The sequence below is a fragment of the Ambystoma mexicanum genome, chromosome 4q, assembly GCF_040938575.1.
Source record: "Ambystoma mexicanum isolate Mex_15411 chromosome 4q, UKY_AmexF1_1, whole genome shotgun sequence".
NCBI classification, from domain to species: Eukaryota; Metazoa; Chordata; class Amphibia; order Caudata; family Ambystomatidae; genus Ambystoma; species Ambystoma mexicanum.
In genome coordinates, this window is record NC_090928.1 from 1,189,657,451 (window position 1) to 1,189,676,293 (window position 18,843).

The 18,843-nt window shown below is 47.3% G+C and overlaps 1 protein-coding gene across 1 annotated transcript in view; it reads right to left on the minus strand.

Annotated features, from left to right (window-relative positions):
• DNAH8 (dynein axonemal heavy chain 8) overlaps positions 1-18,843 on the minus strand; it is an 8,835,797-nt gene that overhangs the window by 7,690,474 nt on the left and 1,126,480 nt on the right. The window contains exon 8 of the mRNA XM_069608756.1: positions 16,852-17,028. Within this exon, the coding sequence (XP_069464857.1) occupies positions 16,852-17,028 (177 nt within the window). The remainder of the gene's footprint in view (positions 1-16,851; positions 17,029-18,843) is intronic.

An 18,843-nucleotide genomic window follows, 5' to 3' on the forward strand; every position in this document is an offset into this window, starting at 1 on the left:
CACAAGTGCTTTTGATGGATTGGCACATTCAAGTAGGTGTCCTGAAGGTCCAGTGACACCAGCATACTTGCCAACATTAACCATTCCAATCTGTAGGTGCTTATGCAGTCCTGTTTTTTTCTTAGCATTCTGGGATTTGTAGTTCCACTTTTCCCATTATAAAATTCAGACTACAAGTCCAAGAATTCAAAGAAAAAACCAGAACTGGATAAACACCTACAGATTGGAATGGGCCAGTTTGGCAACTATGCATCAGCCAGTCCTAGTGCTTGAGGGTCTGTAAGATCTGAACTAGGATGAACATATTGAATTTGGCCTGGCACAGAAATACATTTAAAAGCAGCAGATTCATGATGGGATGTGGGATCTCATTGTTTTCCAGCACCAGAAAATACAGTGTGTCAAACCTCCTGGTCTTTGGTAAGCACCAGCTTTATTGTGCTCTTTTCCAAGAGAACCCGGGCCTCCACCAGGAGGAGAGGACTTGGAAGAGAAGAAGAAAAGGAGGGTCATTTGAAGGGCGCTGGACTGAAAGAAGACAGTATCGCTGCAACACGACCTGTAAGGCCCAAGTGTCAGAAACAAATGAATGTTTAATTCCTTGACAATCCCGGCTACTAGAGAAGAATGGACAAATAACAAATTAAAGAGGCGGTGTGCAGCGGAGTGTGTTGGTGTCACTGCTTTACCTGCTGGAGACTCTGCTTGTGCTGGAAGTTTGCCTTTTGTTTCCATCTTTGTGAAAAGGAGTCTACAACCACAAAATCCCCACACCGTTGGGTAGCAGGCGCGGTGTGCAGCGCAGTGTGTTGGTGTCACTGCTTTACCTACTGCAGACTTTGCCTCTGCTGGGAGTCTGCCTTCCGTTTCCATCATTGTGAGGAGGAGTCTAAAACCACAAAATCCCCACACCGGCGCAGAGCGTGTGTGGTGTGCATCGCAGTGTGGTGTGTCACTGCTTTACCTGCTAGAAACTTTGCCTGTGCTGGGTGTCTGTCTTTCGTTTCCATCATTTTGAGGAGAAGTCTACAACCATAAAATCCCTGCACCGGCGCAGAGCACATGCGGTGTGCCACGCATTGTGTTGGTGTCACTGCTTTACCTGCTGTAGCCTTTGCCTGTGCTGGGAGTCTGCCTTCCGTTTCCATCATTGTAAGGAGGAATCTACAACCACAAAATCCCCACACGGGCGCAGAGCATGCGTGGTGTGCAGCGCAGTGTGTTGTCTCAATGATTTACCTGCTGGAAACTTTGCCTGTGCTGGGTGTCTGTCTTTCGTATCCATCATTGTGAGGAGGAGTCTACAACCATAAGATCCCTGCACCAGCGCGGAGCATGTGCGGTGTGCCGCGCATTGTGTTGGTGTCACTGTTTTGCCTAGTGAAGACTTTGCCTTCTGTTTCTATCATTGTGAGGAGAAATCTACAACCACAAAATCCCCACACCGGCGCAGAGCGTGCGCGGTGTGCGGCACAGTGTGTTGGTGTCACTGCTTTACCTGCTGGAGACTTTGCCTGTGCTGGGAGCCTACCTTTCGTTTACATCTTTGTGAGATGGAGTCTACAACCACAAAATCCCCACACCGGTGCGGATCATGTGCGGTGTGCAGTGCTGCACCGTGTGTTGGTATCACTACTTTACCTGCTCTAAGACTTTGCCTGTGCTGGGAGTCTACCTTTCGTTACCATCATTGTGAGGAGGAGTCTACAACCACAAAATCCCCACACTGGCGCGATGTGTGTGCGGTATGCAGTGTAGTGTGTTGGGGTCACTGCTTTACCTGATGGAGACTTTGCCTGTGCTGGGTGTTGCATGTCACCCCTCCTAGGAGCTTAGTATCTCCCAGGATGTGTGTAATGGTCACATGGTGGTTACCATGTGATCAAGCCAATAAAAGGGACGCTCGTCAGTCGAACCAAGAACTCTCCCAGTCATTCAGCGAAAAGGAAGTGGCGAAGAACCTGCAAGCTTCATTGGATACCATTGCGAAGTGGTACAGCGACTGGAGGATAGAACTCAACACCAGCAAGACAACCGCAACGCTGTTCACCAGAAAGAAGATCAAGGAGCACCCACACATCAGCCTCAACGGGGAGACCATCAAATGGGAGAGCAGCAGCCGCTACCTCGGCGTGACCCTGGACAGCAAACTCAACTGGGAAAGCCACATCGAGAATACTCAGCAGAAAGCAACAGGAAAGATGGCAGCGCTGTACCCACTCCTGAAGAGCAAGTCCATGCCCCTCTGGACAAAGATCAACATCTACAAGGCGATCATCAGACCAACCCTGATGTATGTCTCCCCAGCATGGATGACCTGCCATGAGCGACACCAGAAGAGTCTTCAGATAGTCCAGAACAAGCCCCTGTGGATATTGTCTGGAGCTCCAATCTTCACAAGGATAGCAGACCTTCACAGAGACCTGGACATCGAAATGTTGGACGAACATCTAGCGAAGCTGAGTAAGAACTTCTGCCAAGGACTGGATCAGAACCCGAACCCTCTGATCAGAAGACTCACTGCCACCACTGCAAACCCCTTTGACCGCTACCCTCGACCCATCACTGCAAAGACCCTGTGAAACCAGCCCTACTGTGACAAGACCACACAGACCAAGAAGAATACAAACCCACGACTACATACTCAACCCGAGAGGATGGAGTAATGAGGCTCAAGCCTCGGTATCAAAAAATCACCACTGATGGATAAAAATCTATCAGCAAGAAGAAGACCAAGCGCTCAAACCAAGAACTGTCTCCTGTGTCGTGGTTGATGTTCCATGCTGGTGCAACGCAGTATTCCAGAGGCCTGCCACGTGGCCTGGCATCAGGACGGTGAGTGACCCTGCTAGGCAACGCGTCCCCATTGAATGGATTTGCTGTGTGATCACGCAGCTGGGATAACCCAAGCCTGGGTGCCCCGGGGCTGCAGTGTGCTGGTTGAACCCAGTCAAGGGACCCACTCCGGTGCCCCCTGCTGAGGGTCGGCTGCGTGAGCGCAGCCTAAAGGTGTAGGCCGGGTGATGCTGATATCTGCTGTGGCCCACTCCGGTGAGAGGGCCACAACAATAGCGACGAAGGAGTGGTGGGCAGGACCTGTGCGCACTGGTGTGCGGGCTGCGGGAGGCCAGTGATCCTTATGTGTTTTTTAGTTATTTGTTGCTTTAAGTCCGCATTTCACCTGAGCAGCGTTTTCGGCAGTGTGAGGAGGAGGCAGATGCGGTGTCGGCCGCTAGTGCTATGGGTGGCCCAGGGCCGCGTGCTGTGTCTGTGCGAGCCATCTTGTGCCCACGAGGAGGAGGCAGCAGTGGCGGCGAAGTGAAGAACAGCTGTGAGGAGGGGGCGTGGCCTGTGAATGCACACGATCTAGCCCCATGGCGCCGGTGTAACGTCACTTTTTGCTATCTGTCAGAAAATCCTATTGGTAGGAAAATCTGACAGGAATTGTAATGTCATTTTTTGCTACCCGTCAGAAAATCCTACCAATAGGAAAAGTGTGACGGGGTAGGAAAAATCTGACAGCCTGACCTGTCATTTTTTCCTACCCGTCAGAAAATCCTACCGACAGCTAGCATTGGGCAACCCACCCAGGGATAGGAAAAAGTGACGGGGTAGGAAAATCTGACAGCCTAACCTGTCATTTTTTCCTACCCGTCAGAAAATCCTACCAAGAGCAGGCATTGGGTAACCCACCCAGGGGTAGGAAAAAGTGACGGGGTAGGAAAATCTGACAGCCTAGCCTGTCATTTTTTCCTACCCGTCAGAAAATCCTACCGACAGCTAGCATTGGGCAACCCACCCAGAGGTAGGAAAAAGTGACGGGGTAGGAAAATCTGACAGCCTGACCTGTCATTTTTTCCTACCCCTCAGAAAATCCTACCAAGAGCAGGCATTGGGTAACCCACCCAGGGGTATGAAAAAGTGACGGGGTAGGAAAATCTGACAGCCTAACCTGTCATTTTTTCCTACCCGTCAGAAAATCCTACCAAGAGCAGGCATTGGGCAACCCACCCAGGGCCACCAAGAGGCCAATGTGGACAGGTCTGCATACAGACTGGTGCAGCAGAGGTCCACTGCACACTTTACATAGCGCTACAGGCTTCTGCATTTTGGTGCTTGTAGTATTTATCATATGTCAAATTTAATGTGGAACTCCAGGTTCCAGGGTGCAACGCGCGGTTGGCTAAAATTATAGGATCATCCTACCATTTCCTACACCATGAGGGGAAACTGTACGATTTGGTCACAGAACAAGTGTGTTGATAATTGTCCAGTAATCAGGGTATCTGCCAAAAAAAGATGTTTTGGAGGGGACTCCATTGTGTTACCTGACTGGCATACTTTTGTGTTTGCGTTCAGTGGTTTGTGAAAAATGGCGGTAATTCTGCTACCGCCCAAAAAGGTGGCAGTAATGGAATTACTTTGCCGTGCCATTGAACTTGTAATGAGGCCCTTAAAGTGTGCTGCTTTTAGCTCAGTTGGGAGTGTGTTGTGCTCGGTCGAGCTATGGGATGCTTCTGTGAGCTATGGGTTTCTTGTGTGAGCTATGGGATGCGTGTGTGAGATATGAGATGCTTGTGTGAGCTATGAGATGCTTGTGGGATGCGTGTGCGATCTAGGGGATGCTTGTGTGAGCTATGGGATGCTTGTGTGAGCTAAGGTTTGCTCGGTTGATGCAGTGGGTGGGCATCAAGAAGATGCAATCTAGGGTGGTGTGTGAAGTCTTGAGAGGAGCCTGTACTGGGATGTAATTGGGTGCTTGGCTATACAGCTCGGGGGAGCTTATGTGGGTGGGTGGGCTGCTGGAGTGAGCTAGGCTATGTGGGTGCCGTGCTGGGGTGAGTTACAGTGGCGTGCTTGGATGAGCCACAGTGACGTTGTTACTTGCTCTAGTGTCCTAGGGTGCTATCGTTGCTCCCACTGTTAAGACTTTCTTACCAAAGGCATCCTTCCTTCTAGTTTCACTGTCTGGAGGTGTTGTGCACTTGTGTTGTGATCTAGCTTTTCTGCTAGCCACTGCTGACACCACTGATTCAGGAGAGGGCTGTGCGGTCAAACACTTAGGTGTAGAGTCCGGGCCTTAAACTTTTTCTCTAACCTGCCCTTGATTGCAGGCTCCGAAAATGGATGGAGCATGGTACGTAAGCCTCCTGCCAAACGTGGTCCATAATTGGAACCAAGAAGATTGACTTCCTTCTCTTCCCCATTTGGTCAAATAAAAAAACATTCCTTCCTTTCTTCCTCTGGGGTCAGACCAAATTCAATACAGGCTTTCGCCATCATCACATGAAAGGCCCCGATGTCATCTGGGGTGACGGTTGTTCCGGACTTCTAGGAGTTTCTACTTCTCCATCCGATTCCCACGTAGGGTCTCTTGACGGCGGCGATGAAATGTCCGAGATGGAGTCTCTGGGACCTTGATCCGACTCAGAGTCCTGTAGTTCATTAGTTCATCCTCTTCCGGATGTGAGCAGGGGGGGGTGGGGGTTCTTCGCTGACCCGACGGGAGACCGACAACTCAGCCATTGATGTTGAACGTGGAGCGGGGCCTGCCGCGTCGACGACAGGTGTCACCAGAGGTGCACCCATGGGAGGCATCCTTGCATCCAACTGGATTAAGAGGGACTGCAGCGTAGATAAAACTTGTAAAGACAACATCGACTGCGGATTTAGCAGAGAAGACGTAGGAGGAACATTTCGGATCCCTGTAGTCGTCGACGGGCCAATGCCCTGTAAGCTGAGATATGTTGGATGAGCAACCGGTTCCCGCTCCTCCTCCATCGACGACACCGAGAGCGCTGGCTCCTGCTCTAATAGGGTGTCCGGTAGAACTGCGTCATACACCGCCGATTGCCAAGTCTCTGGAGGAACCACCGTCGACGATGAAAACCTGGGAGTTTCTACGTCTCCCTTGTCGATCGCCGCCACTGGGGTCGACTACGCCACTGCAGGGATTGACTGTGCGGACAGTAGTGAAGCCGTCGATGACGGGACTCCCGTTGACGGCACTGGCAGTTGTGGCGCAGACTTTTTAGGCGATCGTGCCTTTTTTGAGCCTCTAGGCCGATGTTTTGAAGATTCTCTACACGAGGAAGACCTATGATGGTCTCCTGAGGAGGAGCGCCTTAAAGGGTCTTTCCCATCCTTTTTTGCAGTAGATGAAGACAAAGATTTTTCTGGCTTACGGCCTTGGTCCAAACGACCATGTTTTTACGATGAAGGAGTGTCCTTCGCTAGATGTTTCCCAGAAGAGGAACGACTCTTCTCCGTAGGCCGTGGCTTCTTTGCCGGAGATTCAGCCGACACCGACCGGCGAGGGACTACAGGGGACTTAGGTGTGTTAAATGCCAGACTGCACACCGATCCTACCTCAGATGGAGGGTAGGCCCCTTCGTTTAGCCACGATATTAGACGCTGATTACGGTCCCTCAACATCTTTTGCGAGAACCCCTTGCAGATATCACAGGTGTCCGCAGAGGAATGAGGGTAGAGACAATAAAGGCAATCCATGTGCCCGTTCCCCTCATAAACTTTCTTCATGGCACACGGGCGGAACAATGCTTTCCCCGACATTGGGAAAGAAAGTACAACCTAACAAAGTGTAGAAAACACAAGGTGATCCTGACTACTTTGGAGACGGTTGAAATATGAAGGGAGCACGAAGGCAGGGCTATTCATACCTTACGTGCTATTGGGCCATGCGTAAGCGTCCCAAAAGGACGTCGATAGGACACAAAAGTGTCGAGGTTTTTCCAATGGTAAACGATTTTAATAAAGCTACCGAGGGTTCCCGGCCTGACGACGGGGAATATTCTAAGTATGTGAATCCATGAAAGATCCAATGCTGGAGAAAGTAGTGTTGCAGTGGGATTCAAACAATTATCTGCCCTCATGTCAGCAACCAATGCTTTACTCGTTTAACTTTCCACCACTGGCCATATGGAAAAAAACACACCAGTGCCTCTGAATGGCAGTCAGGAAAGGTCCAGCACAGTCACTTGTCTGGAATTGGAAAGCACAATCTTGTGAAAGTTGCTTTAGAGAGATCAGCATGCCCTGAAATCACACACAGCAAGGTAAGCTGCCTCATACTTGCATCAGTGTGTAAGAAGAGATCTCAGACACTATGACCACTAGCTCTCTGCTGAGACAGACAACAGGTTTTGTTACTGTGTTATTAAAGGCAGAGAAGCTAATCTGAAAAGTGCAGATATTGGTCCATTAAAGCAAACATGGGGGTTCTGTTCACAGCTGTCTATTGTAGCCGCTCGGAATGTATTTTGCATGTACGTTTTCAGACATTAAGTTCTTCAAATCTCTAGAAGAACAAGTTACTTACCAACTCGTAACGTCCTTTCGATTGGATGTTCCTCCAAAGTATTCCTCATCTTTGATGTATTCCATCCAGCTTCAGCAAATTTCGGCAGAGGGTGCCATGCGTCGAAGGACTCCGTCGAGGGTGACGTCATCGGGTGTATAAGTAGCACGCGCGGCGCCCGTCGGCCTCAGTTCTGTTTATACCCCTCTCATTATCGATTCTCGACTGTGTAGACTATGCCGGTAGTCAGGTATTTGCCTTGCGAGAGTTGGAGTGGCAACAGCCTGGGAAAAGTCTACAGAGGGGTAGGTTGGGAGGGCGATGAGGAATACGTTGGAGGAACATCCAATCGAAAGAACATTACCAGTTGGTAAGTAACTTGTTCTTCGAGTGTATTCTGTCCTCCAACGTATTCCTCATCTACATTACCAGTTGGTAAGTAACTTGTTCTTCGAGTGTATTCTGTCCTCCAAAACGTATTCCTCATCTTTGAAAGACTCCCAAAGCAGTAAGGATAATTTTTATGGAGGAGGGATTAGATTTTTTTTTTTTTTTAATATCTTCAGATGCCTGAGTATAGGACTGCTCTACCAAAATTTAGCTCCTTAGATTGGGAAGCATCTAGGTTGTAGAATTTTGAAAAAGTATGCAGCAATGACCAAGTTGCTGCCTCACAAATGGACCTTATAGGAACACCTCTTTGCAGGGCTATAGACGAAGTGATGGCCCTGGTGGAATGAGCCCTTAGACCTTCTGGTGGGTCTTTTCCCGCCAGTCTGTAGCATTCCGAAATGCAAAGCACAATCCAGCGTGATATTGTCTGTTTTGTTACTGATTGGCCCAATGGTTTTCCTGTGTAGCCAATAAACAGTTGGCTGTCCAATCTAAGCCTAGAAAGCCTAGAGATATAAAAGCTTAAAGCTATTTTTGGATCCAACCTGTGTAATCTTTCCTCCTCCTAACTAGGATGGGGTGGAGGATAGAATGCATGTAACACAATTTTTTGATTTAAATGAAACTCAGATACCACTTTTGGTAAAAATGAGGGTTTAACCTTCAACACAACTCTGTCCTTAAGGAACACAGTGTAGCGTGGCCCGGAAGACAGCGCCTGCAATTCGCTCACTCTTCTTGCAGATGTTAAAGCAACTAGGAAAGCAGTTTTCCATGTTAGCAATCTTAATGGACACGTGTGCAAAGGCCCAAAAGGAGCACACATTAAGAATTTTAGGACCAAATTGAGATCCCAAATTGGTACTTGAAATGGGTGAGGAGGAAACACATTAGTGAGTCCTTTTAAGAATTGTACTATCAAAGGAATTTTGAAGTAGGAGCATTCTTCCAACGAGCGCTTGAAGATGGAAAGCGCCGCAAGATAACCTTTAATGGTTCCAACATTCAGACCTCTTGTGCTAGGGTCAGAAGAAAGGATAATACTTCCAGAATAGAACATAGAAAAGGATCGACATTCTTTTCTCTGCACCAGTTGCAAAACTTTTTCCAACGGCAACGGTATAGAAACTTTGTTGCTGGTCTTCTTGCCGAAAGCAACACCTCCATAACGTCATCTGGAAGGTTCCAATCCCTGTATCTCAGCCTTTCAGATACCAAGCATGAAGGTTGAACATTTTGACCTCTGGACGGAGAACCTGACCCTCCATTTGAGAGAGAAGGTTTTCTCTCTGAGGAAGACGTACTGGAGGACAGATGGACATGTCTAGAAGGACAGGGTACCACGTTCTCCCTGCCCAATCCGGGGCAATTAGGATCATGCGGCTCCCGAAGCGTTTCAGTCTCCTGATGACCGGAGGAATAACGGGAATCGGAGGGAACGCATAAAATATTGGGAAATTCCACTCCACCATGAACGCGTCCACCAGGGCTCCTCTCGGGGGAAATTCCCTTGAGCAACACCTTTCGCACTTCCGGTTGTTACCGGTCGCAAATAGGTCCACCTGAGGGGTTCCCCAAAGGGCGAAGTTCTCTAGAATGACTTCCTGAGCCAGTTCCCATTCGTGGGACACTGTGCTCTGCCTGCTCAGAGCATCTGCCGTCATATTCTCTTCCCCGGCTAGGTGAACTGCCGTTAAAGAGATTCCTTCTTGAATTGCCCAATACCAGAGTTGCATTGCCTCTCTGCACAGAGGTAGTGACCCTACATCTCCTCTTTTGTTTAGATAATGCATGGCCACTGTGTTGTCCTTCATTTTCAGGACATTCTTCCTCTGACAGATGGCAGGAAAGCCTTCAGCGCTAGAGTTCTTTTTCTGTGTCTTTTAGGTGCCACAACGTTTTCAGCGTGGATGCCGGTTATGAAGAACAAATGCGGTCTGATTGCTCTCAGCTCCAGAAGGTTGATGTGTAGTTTGGACTCCGATGGAGACCAACGACCACTGATTGTCAGATCGTTGGCATGAGCTTCCCACCCCTTGAGTGAGGCGTCCGTCACTACTGTAGTCTCCAGCCATGGCTCCCAAAAGGGTTCTCCTTTCAGGATATTCTCCGAACAAGTCCACCATAGAAGATCCTGACGAACCTTGTTTGGAATCTGAAGAAGATCCGTCATTCGACCTGAGAACTGGGACCATTGAGTCTTTAGAGCCCATTGAAGGGATCTTATTCTGAGACGTGACTCTGGCACCAGAAAGATGCAGGATGCCATGAGGCCGAGCAACTGTAACGCTCACCTGGTATCCACGGGGATTTCACTCAGCCTGTTCTGACCTCTCACGACCTTGAAACCTTCCCTGGAGGCTATTCAACCGGAGACTGGGTCTGAAACACAGGATTGGTCGAGTTTAACTCCCTATTGTCTCTGTGTGCTTGAACCCCTTCTTCCCCAGGGTACAACCCTTCCCTTTGATCCACAGCTCACCTTGTTTTCTTGGATAGTGTGCTCTCCGTCCTGCTTTCAGCTCAGGGGCGCGTTGATTGATGCGGGCTCATTGCTGCCTAGTTAGTTCACTGGCAAGAGTCCGACAGGTAAGTATAATGAGTCTTTTGAACAGTTCTCTAACCTTGTTTCTTTCCTTCCTTAGATGATGGCCGGCGTCCGGGATGACGGCGTGCTGCTGAGATGAGTAGCGCTGAAGGTGAGTGAGAGCGCGATGCGCAATGCACCCCTTTCGTATTTGTATTGAACTGAGTTATTTTTCTGTGTCTTTTAGGTGCCGCGACATTTTCAGCGTGGATGCCGGTTATGAAGAACAAATGCGGTGAGTAAGCATGGTATGCGGTGCCTCTAGATGTTTCCACGCTAACCTGGAGTGTCTTTTCCCTCTTGCAGATGGATGAGAAGTTCCGGAGACAGAGTTCCCCCAGAGCGGCTGGGATTCAGGTAAGCGTTTGAAGCTCGTACAGTATTTAAAATTAAGCGAAGATTTGCAGAATGCTTACTAATGCCTTTTTTCTGTTCCTTTCCTTTTTCCTTAGGAAATGGGGTGCCAGGATGGGAATGACACCGCCGAAGATGCCCGCAGAACAGAAGGAACAATGAATGATGGACAGAAGCGCCACCAGGTAAGGCTGTTCCTAACAGTGTTCTTGTTCTTGCAGGAGCTGAGCGCAAAAGAAATATGCAGGGCTACTGGAGACCGATCCGAACACGGTGAGTGTCACGCTGCAGGTGCAGAAAACGCAAAGCATGTTTCTCAGCCTGGGCCTTGCTTAAATAGTCTCTGGGTATCCCAGGTGTCTCTGGGTTGAACCACACCCAAAAGACTAGACTGCACATGCAGTTCTGGGAACCAAAACATGTGAGGGCATCCATCTTGTCCCCATCAATGCACTACAATTCCAATCCCCAATGTTATCCTATGGGACTGAGTGAGTCTGGTGCCACAAGCACCAAGACTGACTCCAAGTGGGTCTCTGGAGGGATGGAGAGGCCCTTGAGGGCCATGTAGGTGATCGTGGCCTGGCTCCAGCCTGACATCTTGGAGGGCTAGGGACATGAGGGGCAGGAATCATGACAGCAACCTTAAGAAGTCGTAAGCCTGAAGATTGTGGGCGTTTTGGAATTTGGAAACCATCTAAAGAATGTCTTGAGCCCTCGACCTGGGAGGCGAGCTCTTTCCCAGGGATGTGCCTAACACAGCTCCTATATATTGGAGCCATTGAGAAGGTGTCATTTGTGACTTCTTGAAATTGAGGGAGGAGCCCAGACTGTGGAGGAAATGGCAGGTGACTTTCATGTTATCCAGTGCCTGTTCGGCAGATCGTGCTCTGATCAACCAATCATGCAGATAGGGGTATACATGAATCCCCCCTCTCCTGAGGTGTGCTGCTACTACTACTATCAATTTGGTGAAGACCATCAGGCGGAGGTCAATCCGAATGTTAGGACTTGAAACTGATAATGAGAGTCGCCAACCACGAACCTCAGGTATTTTCTATGCTTGAGATGAATCGGCACAGGAAAATAAGCATCCTGGAGGTCCAATGACACCAACCAGTCCTGAAGTTGAAGGGCCCAAAGGATCTGAGAAAGAGTGACCATCTTGAACTTGTCCTTTCTGAGGAACTTGTTCAAGTTTCTTAAGTCCAGGATGGGTCTCAGTCCTCCATCCTTTTTGGGGATCAAAAAATACGGGGAGTACCATCCCATGCTCCTCTCCGCTGCAGGTACCGTTTCTATAGCACCTTTCTCCAGCAGGGTTAGAACTTCCTGCTGTAGGAGCGGGTCCGAAAACTTCAAAGGGTTTCTCCCTGGTGGATTGCTTTGAGGTTGCGTTAGAAAAGGAAGGCAGTAACCTTGGGCTATTATTTCTAGAGCCCAAACATCTGAAGTAATGGCTCGCCATTCTTGCAGATGCTGTGACAGCCTGCCTCCTACAGGTGTTTTGTGATGCAAGTCCTCAAAGTGGTTTTGTGGCGGCTGCTACAGCCGCTGATGGCAAAGAGGCTGTAGCTGGAGCTAGCTTTGCACGTTTTGCTCGTCCACCGCGAGTGGCCTTTCTTTGGTCTCTTTGACTGGCCATTCCCCTCGTTCTTCCATATGAGGAGTAATAACGATAGGATCGTCCCCTCCAAGATTGATTTGTCGCACGAAAGGGCTGCCTGATAGCAGCTCCCAACGACTTGGCAGCTGCCTTTGAGGTCTGCAACCTCTCAAGGCTTTCGTCAGCCTTGCTGCCAAAAAGGTGAGACCTGTCAAAGGACATGTTCAGAAGACGGTTCTGTACGTCTAGTGCAAAACCCGACTTCCGTAACCATGCAAATCTACGCATTACTGTGCTAGTGGCCATGGACCTACTCACACTATCAACAGTGTCCAAACCAGATTCAAGGGATTCCGGCATAGCTTCCTTTCCATCTCTAACAATGGCTAGGAATCCTCCCCTTTCTTCCCCTTTTGGTATGTGCTCCGCCGCCATTGCAATGCACTCCCACAGAGTGTACGAAAACATTGCCAAGGCACAAGTGGTGTTGGCTGATTTTAATGCCATGCTCCCAGCTGAAAATACCTTCCGTGCCCAGCCATCCACACGCTTATCATCCCTATCTGGAGGGATGGACGGGTACTCAAGTTTGTTAGAAGCTGTGACTGCCTGTATGACCAAACTTTCGGGAGTGGGATGTTTAGACAGATAGCCGGGGTCGCTACTGGCAGGGTGGTATTTTGAAGTAAGGGATTTATTCACTGGAGGAATAGAATCCGGCGTCTCCCAATTTTGCGCCACCCTATTTTGTAAGGCCACATGGAAAGGTAGAATTGGGTCTTCAGTTGGACCATGGTCCAGTATGTCTGTAAGATCATCTTGGACAAATTGGGCTGTAGGCCTGGCCCAGCCCAAATAATCTACTCTTAGTCATTAACTGACGGTATGACGGTACCAAATTCATTTTCTGGGGACGTATCAATACCACTTGTATTGTGCAATGATTCAACCAAATCCTTCATCCTGCTTTCCTCTGAAATCAGGCATTCAGGAACATTTGGAGTACCAAATTCAAGCCCAAAAGGTACATTTTCCTCATCAGATCTTTCTTGTTCTTCAAAAATTGAGGTCAGGGATTTGAAAAACTCCTTCCTAGGCAAAGGCTTGAAAACCTTCTCTGGAGGAGGCAGAGGAGGAGTACTAATGGGTCCTGAAGGCAACATAGGTGTTTTAGCCTTTTCTTTCTCTCTTCCTAGCTGATCTTGTCGAGCAGGAAGTTTCGGCGTCGAGGGCTTCAGCGTTGACGTCGACAAAGGCCTCGATAACGTCAATGTAGTACCCGACTTCGACGGCATCAGGTTCGAGGGCGTCGAGGCACTCTTCGAAGATTTGCCCTTCGAGGTATGTTCGGTCTCAGACGGCGTCAGTGACCTCGAGCGGTCAACTCGAGCGATCTTTTTCGCTCGGCGTCCTAGAAGGTTCTCTATCCTTCCTCCTTCGATCACCCGGGCTCGAGGGTGCGCGAGTGTCGGAGCAATAACGCTCCCGGCCGGCTTCCGAGGAAGGCGCGGACCGAGGCTTCACTTTCTCGAACACCTCCATCATTTTTACTCTAAATGCTTCCCATTCTTCGGATGATGAATGTTTTGTGGGACATTTCATCCTTTTTGGGGATTCGTCAGAAGATGAAGTGGAGGGGGACATGTGGCGTTGTTTCTTCGATTTTTTCATCAAAGACAACGAGCGATGTGAATCGCTTCGGGACCTGGACCGATGCCTTTCACGTCGAGGAGATGCTAGAAGCTTTTCGGTCGGATTTACGACCAACCTGCAGTTTCCCTCTCCTCTCTCGCAAGGCTTTCCCTTCGTACAGGCCTCCATGTTGTGGCCTTCTCCTAGGCACCATAAGCACTCTCAGTGCGGATCGTTAATCGACATTTTTGAGCCACACAATTTGCATTTTTTGAAACCCGATTTCAGGGTTGTGGTCGGCGTCGATGACGAAGACATATTTCGTTATTTATTCTTCACAGAACTCGAGGCGCGCCCAATCTCCAAAGCAACGTACACTGCGGAAAAATGGAACTGAGGCCAACGAGTGCCGCGCATGCTACTTATACACCCGATGACGTCACCCTCGACGGAGGCCTTCGAGGGACCATTGACTCGACGACATCGACGCACGGTGCCCTCTGCCGTAATTTTTTTCCGAAGCAGCTGAAACTGGATGGAAAACATCAAAGATGAGGAATACGTTGGAGGACACAATCCACTCGAAGTAACATATCTACATACCTAACATTGCATCTCCCTGGATTTCCATTCAGAAAACAGTACATAATAATAATAACTTGTTGTTCATTTAGCACCTTTATCCAAAGCTCTTTAAATAGTACATTTATATATACAATCATTATTACCCAAATGAAATTGATATTAATTTTATTGACCTCGGAAGGCTGAGTTGAACTTGCCCGGATTCAAACCTGCAGCTTGCAGATCACAACAGTGAGCACTTAACCCACTGAGCTATCTTACCGGCATGCATCTGAAGCGGAAGAACTGCAACTTGTTATAAGAATGTGCTTTGCAGATGTTAAATACTGTTTAAATGTGTCTTTAGATTAATCACAAAAAATGAAAAAACTCTTTATAGGCAACTTTCTTTGGAATTCTGCTTCTGAATGTGACCTGAAGTTGTGGCGGTGCTGCAGTAACACCAATTCCAGTGCCACTGGGTGATACGGACCAGCATGACAGGTACACCTCCTTCACTTCTTAGAGTCGTGCAAGCTGAGGACAGGCTATACTCTTGATAAGGAATGTGAGTTGGTACAGAAGCAAGAACATTAACAATAGGACTGTGGTACCAAAAAGTGAAAAACAGTCCAACAATTCCCAACCAAGGTTCTATAAAAATGAGGGTACTTACACTATAATGCACCCCCGTAAAGGAAAACACACAGAATACAGACTTTGGAATAAAGAGGGCACTCTGGGTTCAAGACGGGCATTGCATATATTTTGTTACTGATTAAACTGCCACCAAGCTCTGAGTTTCACTATTATATCATTTTGATCAGGGCTACTTAAGGTAAAAGTCAGCCTTTGTAGGTTGGAACTTTGGGTTCCTGCACGCTGTGGTCGGGAATGCACATGTGACCTTCAAACCCACCATATTGCCACTATAAGGAAACCGCTGCAGGATGTCAGTAGACAGTCTCAGAAGAGGTACACATATGCACTATACCTTTTGTCATCATTATGAGAGTGAGCTTGATTAGCAGAGTTCTCTTTCAGAACCAGAATTACTTGCGTCAGTTTATCACTAAAAATGAAATACGAGTATTTACACCCTCAGTGATGCCATCATGACATAGCAGCCAATGGGCTTAACAATGCCACCATTAAGAGAGGAATAACCTTTTCATATTAAAAAGAACAGTTCTATGAAGTGAGATAAAATTATGTGTATTATCCAGTGGTATTCTCAATTTAGGCTGGCTAATTTTCTTACCCAACTAACACTTTATGATTTTGATTTGGGGTCAATGTTTAGTTTTGACAACAATCGAGTGGAAGAACTAAGCTCTGGATATACACTATACTGATGCTCTGTCAGTTGCAATAAAAAGCACTCTCTAGTGTGGGTACATTGTTTTTCATGACAGTAACACCTATTATGCTAGAAGTATGTAAAAGAAAGTATGTCAACCTCAGAGAGGGCGGAGGCTGAGTCGTAAAACTGATCTGGCACATGAACACAGATCTCTGCAACGAATGCTTAACACACTGAGCAATCTCATTAACCATCCTGGCACTCAAATTGTTTATCAAGGTGCATTTCAACTTTGGTTATTGCACATGATCAATATATTCCCCACAAAAAGCTGAACATGCTACACGACTTGTGCTACTGTGAACTCACAAACTATGTATGCACTGGCGTGAACAGAGATTACATCACCGGATTAATTGATCAGATTGCAATGTTCTTGTCAACAGCCAGGACGCAGCTTCAGAGCTCACACCCTCAGCAGCCCAACATGAAATATCATCTCTTTTATGTTTTATACAAAAATGGACACTGATCCCTTTGCATCAGGCAGTCATGAGGGGATATAACATTATCTCATTCTATTTTTCCACGAAGGATGTCTATAGTAGATTAGCTTGCCCAGGATCGCATTATACTGGGTCCTCAGAGACCTTGAAAACAGAATTTGTTTTCTTGATGCAATTACTTTCCTGAGGAAATTGTAGAGGTCAGTGGGCAGAGGAGGAGTGTACTGGGGTGGAGAAAGATGGAGGACCACTAAAATAGTTGTACATTTCAGTTGGCTGGATTAGGTTGAGAGTGGAGCATTGGGGACTGTTCATTTGTATTTTCCTTTGATTGTACTTTGTGAAAATGCTAACACATTCTTTTTTTTAAATAAAATCTTTTGTATCTAAAATAAAAACAAGAGAATGAGAAACACATTCTACGATAAAACAAGTATGTAAATAACGCACTTCCCCTTCTGTTGTTCATGATACATATTACCTTTCAAATGTCTGTCTTCCGAAAATCTAGATATCTAAATGATCAATGAGGCATCAATAGTTAGAATATATTATAACAACGTGTAAGTAATATCATATAAAACGTACCTTGAGCACTTTGGAATGACACGCATTCAAGACATTAATGGCTGCTCGACAACTGGGCCCTTTGATTTGGTCAATAATGTAAGTGAATTTAGTAGACATGCGCTTCCAGTGCTCTAATTCCGTAAGAGGTCCTGAATCATCAGATTCTTTTCGGATCTGTTCACTTTCAAGTAGAACCTGCCATTAAAAAATGCTTAATTTATCATATTATTTCCCAAAATTAATTGTACACACTAGAAAGCATGAGTGTCTGCAAAAGTAGTCTTTTCAATAACACCTTTAAACAAAAGAATTAGAAAGAGTTACTTACTGTAGTGACCACTGTACTTTGCTCCTAGCCAGTAGTCCTCTTTCCTCCATACCTATGGTTGTCCTGCCCAGTGAGACAGGACCAGAGCATTGTGCACAACAAATGTCCCTCTAATTTAGGTCAATGGCCTCTTGTTCCTTGTTTCCCTTCCCCAGTCAGCCTATCTAAAATATTATTAGGGGGATGGAGGACGAGTGAATGGAATAGACGAAAGGGGACTATTAGCTAAGAGTACAATAGTCACTATGAAGTAACTTTTTATTCTAACTCCTACACGGCATTCCTTTTTCTCCATACGTATGGGTGAATAACGAGTAGTCCTCACTCTAGGTGGAGGAAATACACAATGCAAAGAGGACATGAAGGACTGTCTGACCAAACCTAGTATTTGATCCGGAGCTATTGTCCATGCAATAATGCTGGGAAAAGGCTGAGGGAGAGGATGAAGTGTCGTATTTGCTTATTACTGCAGGGGGCATGTCTTTAAAAAGGCCACAGTTGTGGCCTTGGACCTAACATCATGGGCATGAAGACCTTGAGGAGGAATGCTACCCTGTTGCTTGTAAGATTCAGAGCTATAGGAAATGATCCAGTGGGCAATCAAGGCAGTGACGCCTCTCTTGCCTGCCTGGGAACCATCAAAAGTGACACTCAGGTTAGTGGTCATTTCTAAATCTCTTAATCCTGTCCAGATTAAATGTTAGAGTGCAGCAAACAAAACATTTGATTACTCTAGTGACTTCTTTATTACTAGTCTAGTCCGTCTTCCATACTGAGGGATGAACAACCCATTGGACCTGGACCAGCCTACTTTTGCGCAGCAAATAGCCATTTCCTCAAAAAAAGTTCAGTTTGATGTGCGGCAATCTCACCCTTGAGGCAGGGACTCAACACACGCTGGCCACATTCACCAGCAACGCTCTCAGTCCCTTGTTTCCCCCCGCTTTAGATGGCCTATACTAGTTATATCTTTTTAGGGGAATGGAGGGGGAGGCATATGGAGGAAAGGGGTCCATGGGCTAGAGTACATAAATCACTACAGCGAATTAGTTTTTCATATTCCAAAATCTCATCCCCTTTCCTCCATGCTTATGGGAGATTACCAAGCACACATCTCCTACGCGGGAAGGGAACTATTCACGCAAATTGGCTCTGTAACACTGCCTACCCAAAACTAGTATCTGCCCTTGAGTTGGTATTCATAAAACAAGGCTTATAACAAGATGGACGGGTTGACCATGTTGCAGCCTTCGCAATCATGTCTCAGGATCTGCCCTTGAGTTGGTATTCATAAAACAAGGCTTATAACAAGATGGACGGGTTGACCATGTTGCAGCCTTCGCAATCATGTCTCAGGGGACTCTCTTTTGGAATGCTATAGAGACTACCTTAGCCCTAACTGAATGAGCATGAATGCTCTTAGAGACAGGTCTGTCCCCACAAGCATAAGCTCTGTTAAGATAGGTCACTATCCAGCGAGGAATGGATGCCTGGTTATCTGGATAAAAGCTTCCAACGTCATACCACTAGCCTGTCTTCCGTTCTGAAGTCCTTTCTCCTATGAATGTAGAACTTAAAAGCTACGTCCAAATTATGCAAACCCTCTCAGCTTAAGAAAGTTGGTTAGCAAAGAAGTGACAGAGATGGGCCAAGTGACATAAGGGCCAATGGCAAAACCAGAG